The 7,104-nt window shown below is 54.9% G+C and overlaps 1 protein-coding gene across 1 annotated transcript in view; it reads left to right on the top strand.

Annotated features, from left to right (window-relative positions):
- LOC103000617 (pepsin F-like) overlaps positions 1-6,639 on the top strand; it is a 25,997-nt gene extending 19,358 nt beyond the window's left edge. The window contains exons 6-12 of the mRNA XM_057552485.1: positions 420-537; positions 632-750; positions 1,944-2,137; positions 3,057-3,173; positions 4,685-4,826; positions 4,914-5,012; positions 6,487-6,639. Coding sequence (XP_057408468.1) covers positions 420-537; positions 632-750; positions 1,944-2,137; positions 3,057-3,173; positions 4,685-4,826; positions 4,914-5,012; positions 6,487-6,639 — 942 coding nt within the window. The remainder of the gene's footprint in view (positions 1-419; positions 538-631; positions 751-1,943; positions 2,138-3,056; positions 3,174-4,684; positions 4,827-4,913; positions 5,013-6,486) is intronic.
- Positions 6,640-7,104: the final 465 nt, after the last annotated feature.

Below are 7,104 nucleotides of genomic sequence, written 5' to 3'. Positions count from 1 at the left end.
CAAATAAAAGGGCCAGCAGCATGGTGGTGATAGGACATGGTCTGAGTTTAGAGGAGGTGGGCTGGGGTGACCTAGGAGGGCCAACTGGAGAAAGAAACAGGCTGGGCCTTAAAGGGGAGACTGGCGAGCTGCTCAAATGAACGCACAGGGACTTGCCTGGAGGTCCAGTGCTTAAGACTCTGCGCTTCCACTGCAGGGGGACCGGGTTCGATCCCTGCTCAGGGAACTAAGAGCCCGCATGGAGGAAAAAAAAGAAAAAAACCAAATGAAGGCACTGGTCTGAGCAGAGGCTGTGAGGTGGGGCGGTTGGAAAGTGATCTCAGGAGACACGGGACACCTCGAGGGAAGCAGTACTCTGGGAATCGAGGGTGGCCAGGGCAGCCAGGTCTGACCAAACCACCCCTCCCCGGCCCCTGTAGCTAGCCTATGTCGGCAGCATCACCATTGGAACGCCCCCTCAGCAGTTCAAGGTCATCTTTGACACCGGCTCAGCTGACTTGTGGGTGCCCTCCACCTACTGCGACAGTGTCCCCTGCCGTGAGTACCTGCCCCCCCGCCCACCTTGTACGCCCCCTCCCACCCCCTTCTCCGTCTTTGGCACCTGACGGGCACAAATCTCTTGTGTCTGCAGATAAACACAAGGTCTTCAACCCTCACTTGTCCACCACCTTCCGGCTCTCAGGCCGGCCCGTCGACCTCACCTTCGGCTCTGGGAGGATGGTTGGATTTCTTGGCTACGACACTGTTCGGGTAACTGGAAACCAGAAGCCGAGTCAGGGCTGGCCCTGGGAACGACCGCTGCTTACAAAACAGATGCAGGGCCAACTGGGAGGGCCCGTCTTTCCCAAAGTCCCCTAGTGGCTGGCCGCCCACCCCACAGTGCTGTGTCCCTGGGGAGACAGTGTCCCTGCTGGCACATAAGCTCCCAGAATGGCTGACCCAGAGAGCGGCCTGGGGGGTGGGTTTGCAGCTCCTTTGCTCATGAGCTGCTCAAGGTTCATTTTGCTGGGAGCAGGGAGAGAGGGGAAAAAAGCACCCACTCTTATATCCTCAGGCTGCGCCAGGTACTTTCATGGTAACAACTCGTTCAATCCAGCAGCAACCCCACATAGGAAGTGCTATGATTAGCTCCATTATACCTATGAGGGAACTGAGGTGCAGAAAGCCAGGGCCTTGCCAAGGTCAGGCATCAGGTAAGCAGTGGAACTGGGCTGGCCAGTCAGGATTCATGCAGGTGTGCTGTATTTGGGGAGAGGATAAAACTGATCTTGGGCCCTTGGGGGGAACTGAGGGCTTTGGGAATCCAGACAGGGAAAGCAGGGGGCCACAGATGTGGGAAGGGCCTGATAAATGGGGGCCCCCGAGTGGGGGCCTTTGTGAGTCTAGTAAAAACTATAGCCTGCATCCCCCAAAGGGCCTGAGTATTCTCTCTCTCTCTCACACATGCAGACGCACATCCCCAAAAGCATGTTTCCCAGGCAGAATTTTCGTAAGAACCCTGGCAGCGACATTGTATAATGGACTTCTGTCTTCCTGGGCGGATGCAGAATCCACGATGCGCTGCAATGGATTCAGTCCATTTCTGGCATCAGATCATAGGGATGCCAAAGAGAAGACTACCCTGCTCTCTACTCATTTTGTCCTCAAGTGGGAACTATTTGGTCCTCTCCTGAGCCTCAGTTTCCCCACCTGCACAGAAGGCATGAGGCGAATTTGACTCACTTCAGATAGTGTTTGCAGGGGGGGCAGGTGTTACTTAAAAGCCACAGCCCTGCAAAAATGGAACCCAAATTCCTGTCCCAGCTTGGCCTAACCATCTGAGGTCAACCCAGGGCACAGCCAGGCCTCAGTTCTTCTCTGTGGTGCGCATGGCATCTCCACCCCAGGCCAGTCCCAGCCCCACTTCCCAAACCATTATCTGGGTACACTCCCCTCTCCCATAGATCGGGAAACTTGTCGATGTGGTCCAGCCGTTTGGCCTGAGTAGGTCGCAGTTTGGGTTGGAGGATGCACCCTTCGATGGCGTCCTGGGCTTGGGCTACCGCAGCCTCGCCATCCGAGGGACCACCCCCGTCTTTGACAACCTGAAGAGACGAGGCCTCATTTCTCAGCCTGTCTTTGCCTTCTACTTGAGCACGTAAGTCTGAACTGGACAAGCCCTCTCTCTAAGTCAGCTGTAAGATGCTTTCAGTTGTGCGAAAAGTTGTAGCCACCTGATCCAGAAGTTTTCTGAGGGACAGTCTAGCCCAGGATAACTATGGCCCCAGGGCCACATCTGGCCTCGCCACTGGTTTTTGTGAATAAAGTTTTATGGGAACACACCCATGCTCATGAGCTCAGGGGCAGCAGCTTGGTCCAGGGGGTGTGAAGGGAAGAGGGAGAGAAGTGGAAGGTGTCAGGATACAGGTTGGAGGAAAAGGCAACAGGATGTGCTGATGGATTTGATATGGAAGGAAGGACAGGGATGGCGGGAATGTTTCCTCTTCACTATCATTTTACTGGGAGCCCAGAAGCAGCTACACAATTCGCAGGCGCCAGTGCGAAATGAAAACGTGGGACCTCTTGTTCAAAAAGTATTAAGAATTTCAAGACAGGGATAGCAGAGGCGCAGGGCCCTGCTGAGTGTGAGGCCCCATGGCTGGCACAGGTCCCACACGCTGGTGAAGCCAGCCCTGGGTGAGCCTGAGCCCACACCTTGGCGCCCTCGGGCCTCGTCTTTTCTGAACAATGACAGGCTAGGCGAGGGGGCAGCCAGACCCGTCCGGCATGGTGTCCTCGGAGGGTATCTCTGAGCACTCCGGTTGCTGGAGGGGACCGGGCCCTCTTCAGAAGGGTGGGTGGTCGGAGCCCAGCCAGGCTGCCCAGCTTCGAACCCCTTCTGTGCCACTCATTAGTCAGTGACCGACCTCGGACAGGTCCTCAATCCCTCCGGGCCTCAATTTCCACCTCTGTAAAATGGGTACCATAGTAGTGCCTTGGATGGGTGGAGAAGCACAGCCCTCAGACAGTGCCTGCCATTATTCTCCTACAACGAGCCCTCCCTCTTCTCTCCTCAGCCGGAAGGAGAATGGCAGCATGGTGATGTTTGGCGGGCTGGACCCCAGCTACCACAAAGGAGAGCTCCAGTGGATACCAGTGTCCCAACCCCACTACTGGCAGATAACCATGAGCCGGTAAGCCTCTCCCTCTGAGGGCCACCCCACGTGATGCTACCACACGTGCATACGGACACATGCAGACACACACAAATAAACGCACAGACACACAGTCACACACACAGACATACGTTCCACCCCCAAAGACACACGTATAAACACACACAGGCACACCGATACACACAAAAACACACACACAGATACACATACAGACACACAGACACACAGAGACACACACCACCCATGGGTTCATAATCACCCCAGGCCCCTGACCAGGGCTCTGACCAGAGTCCTGAACAGGGTTCAGAGAGACGTGTGCAGCCCAAGAGGGCTGCACCCACCACGCTGTGAGGCAGGGAGCACGGTTTGAAGACCCTAAAGTGCAGTGAAAAGAGGATCAGGGAGGATTTCACCAGCCTGAACAGGGTTGTGATAAGTCGACCAACTGTCTAGGGCTACCAGGGACCGAGGGAGTTCTCACTACACAAAACTACCAGTTTCAAAACAGGGAAAGTCCTGGACAAACCAGGAAAACTGGTCTCCTTAGGGAGAAACTCCCTAGCAGTGGAGAGAGGTTGGCTGCATTCTTGAGACCTGAAAGCAACTCATACAAAGAGACACTCCCACTACCCATAGCCACCCCCCACCCCCCATCCCGGGCACACAGTGGGGCAGGGGCTGTGACAGAGAGAATCAGGAAGCCAGGATCCAGGAGTAGCCTGAGAACAAGGGGCAATAATTGATGGGATTCTGAGTGATACCCTCAGACAAAAGCTCACGTGTCCTTTGGAGGCCCCCCGGGCTAGCTCAGGCATCGCCTAGCCAGGGCCCTCAGTGTCTGAGCTGGGTGAGTGGGCCCTGCTGGGAGACAACCTCTCCCAGAGCAGTCTGTGTCTCCGACACCCCTACTCTCAGCATCTGCTGCCCCGGAGAACCTCCATCTTCACCGTGTGGGTTGACCCATTATTGGCGACACAGCAGATACAGGGCTCTGGTTGTTCCTCATCCATTTTTTCATTCATTCATTCATTCAACAAACATACATTGTGCATCCGCTGTGTGCTAGGCACTTGAGAGAGGCACTGAGGCTACAACTTGCCCTAACATCTAGTAAGGCAGACGTACATGAAACGAGTCACACACATAATAAGGAATTTCCACTTCGGTACATGCTAGAAATGAGGGAGAGTCTACAGAGAGTGACCAAGACAGGAGCCTGATCTAGTCTCGGGGGGAAGACTTCCCTGAAAAAGTGACAAGTAAGCTGGAACCTGGAAGATGAGGAGAAATTAGCTAGACAAAGGGGATGGGGGTCTTCTAGGAAGGGCGACCAGCACATGCCAAGGCCCTGAGGCACCAAAGAGCCTGATGCATTCAGGAACTGAAAGGAAGTCAGCAAAGGTTAGGTGACCAGAGCAAAGGAAAACAGAGTCAGGGCATGAGCTGAAGGGAGACAGTCAGGGAGGGGGGCAGTCGTGGGGGGAGACTTCAAGTGATCCTGGTGTCCACTTTGTCCCACTGTCTCTCAGCATCACCATGAACGGTGTGGTTTTTGGTTGTCTCCACGGCTGCCAGGCCATTTTGGATACCGGGACCTCGTTGATAGTTGGCCCAAGTAGAATGATCACCACCATCCAGATGCGCATCGGCGCCAGGCCTGTCGGTCACGAGGTGAAGGGTCATGCCACAGGGTCACCCCGGGGCTCTCCACACACCAGGGATCACCTGGACCAACCTCTCTCCCTCTTTCTCTAACAGTACGTGGTTACATGTAGATATGTGACTCGCCTGCCTACTATCGTCTTCACCATCAACGGCAACAACTACTCAGTGCCCCCTGAAGCTTACATCAGAAAGGTGAGGGGCCAGCCCTGGTGGGATTTCAGGAACCCTTGGGCTCCTGCTTGCAGGAGGGCGCCCTCTGCAGGCCAAGCCACACCATTGCAGATGCCGCGGAGCCCCTGTGGCTGGGCCAGTGCCTCCCACAAAACCAACCACTAGAGAGTAAGGGGCAGTCTGGGACTTCCATCATCCTGAAATAAATGGGACACCGCCCCGTGCCGGCCTGGTGCGAGGCACTAGGAGAAGGGAACACTAAGGGCCTCTGCCCTCAAAGAGCTTCAGTTCAACCAGAGCCCTCAGATGGATGAACACGGAAAGTCAGCTCTAGCAATCCCTGCAATAGGCCAAGTGGCAAGAGGGGTGGGTGGGCACAGTCTCAGTGTGTTGTCCCACCATGATGGTTAACGGTCTCCCTCCCATCTCGAAAGTGTCCTGGTTTGGATGACAAATTACATGGTTACCCTAGTCCTCGCCTGCAACTTCCCCTTGCTAAGCCCCAGTTCCCGCTCTGTGCGTTGGGGTACCAGACCCCTCTGTGGGGAGGCTGCACGCTCACGTGAATGAAGGGTACACGGTGACTGCGTGGCCCTTGCACAGGGGTGGGGCTTAATGTCAGCTCCCTATGGGAGTTCAGAGGAGGCTGATGGGCTCAAAGAAGGCTTTGAGGAAGAGAGGGAATTTCAGTCATTCTAAACCCCCAGCCTCATGGAGGCACGAGGAGGCCTGCATGGGTCGAGGCACATCTACACTGGACCCCATGCAAATGGCACCCCCGGGGGCTGAGCCAAGGGGTGCCGGGCGCAGATTAGAGTGATGAGGGCTATACACAAGGGGAGCACCAGGGTAAGTCACCCAACCCGGCCTGGAGTGGCCAGGGAGGGTGAGCGTGGGGCCAGGAAGCCTTCCTACAGGGGCTGAGCACAGTCTCTAAGAACAGGCTGTGGGGAAGAGGGAGAAGCAAAGGCATTCCCTGCAGAGAAAACAGCGAGCATGGGTCAGGAGGAAAGAAACAGCACAGTATGAGGGGAATTACAGGCCATTCTCGCTCTCTTTTCTAAAATTTTATTCAAGTATAGTTGATATACAATGTTGTGTTAATTTCTGCTGTACAGCAAACTGACTCAGTTATACATGTATTTGTATTCTTTTTCTTATTCTTTTCCACTACAGTTTATCACGGGGTATTGAATAGAGTTCCCTGTGCTATACAGTAGGACCTTTTTGTTTATCCATCCTCTCTATAGTAGTTTGCATCTGCTAATCCCAAACTCCCAATCCTCCCCCTTCCCCCACCTCCTCTCCCTCATGGCAACCACATGTCTTGGCCGTTCTTGGTCTTGGATGGGCACTCCACTTCCGCAGCTGCTGAGAGAGCCACTTGGTTCTTACCAAAGGAGGGAACTAAAACCGAGAAGCTGCCGGCTCTGGATGCCGAGAGGGTGGCAGGTAAGGACTCAGGCTGACTGGTGTGCATTTCCATCTCCCGCAGAACCTTCAGGGCGTCTGCCTCAGCAGCTTTGCAGGGGGCACAGAGAACATGAGCCGGTCGGAGACCTGGATCCTGGGCGACGTCTTCCTGAGGCTGTATTTCTCGGTTTACGATCGGGGAAACAACAGGGTTGGCCTGGCTCCCGCAGTGTAAAGGCTGGGGCCGCTCCAGCAGTCAATCAGGCGCCCTGCAAACACACATTCACTCACACGAAGGGCACTCCCACCCAGGGATGGCGGAGGACCGTGTTTGGTGCTCTGCAAAGCCCCATTCTCAGCAAAGAATAAAAGTTTCCATTCTCAACGGTGCTAATACAAATGGGTGCCTCTCTTTGCGTCGCGGAGGTGCATCATAATCGGGCAGGATCTAGAACCTAGTCTGAACCACAAGTGAGAGGAGCCCAACTCCAACTGGCTTCAAGGAAACGGGAGACTTACTGGAAGGACACTGGGGATGCGGGACACAGGAACCACAGCAGATGCAAAGATCTCAGTGACTGGACCCAAGACATCAGAAGCCATCAGCTCCCTCTTTGTCTCCCTCACTCTTTCCCGTCTCTCATCTTTGATCCTCTTAGCCTGACAACTTTCTTCCCTCACACTTCCACACATATATCCC

The sequence above is a fragment of the Balaenoptera acutorostrata genome, chromosome 9 (genome assembly GCF_949987535.1).
Source record: "Balaenoptera acutorostrata chromosome 9, mBalAcu1.1, whole genome shotgun sequence".
NCBI lineage: Eukaryota > Metazoa > Chordata > Mammalia > Artiodactyla > Balaenopteridae > Balaenoptera > Balaenoptera acutorostrata.
This window is presented reverse-complemented; position numbering and strand designations above follow the sequence as displayed.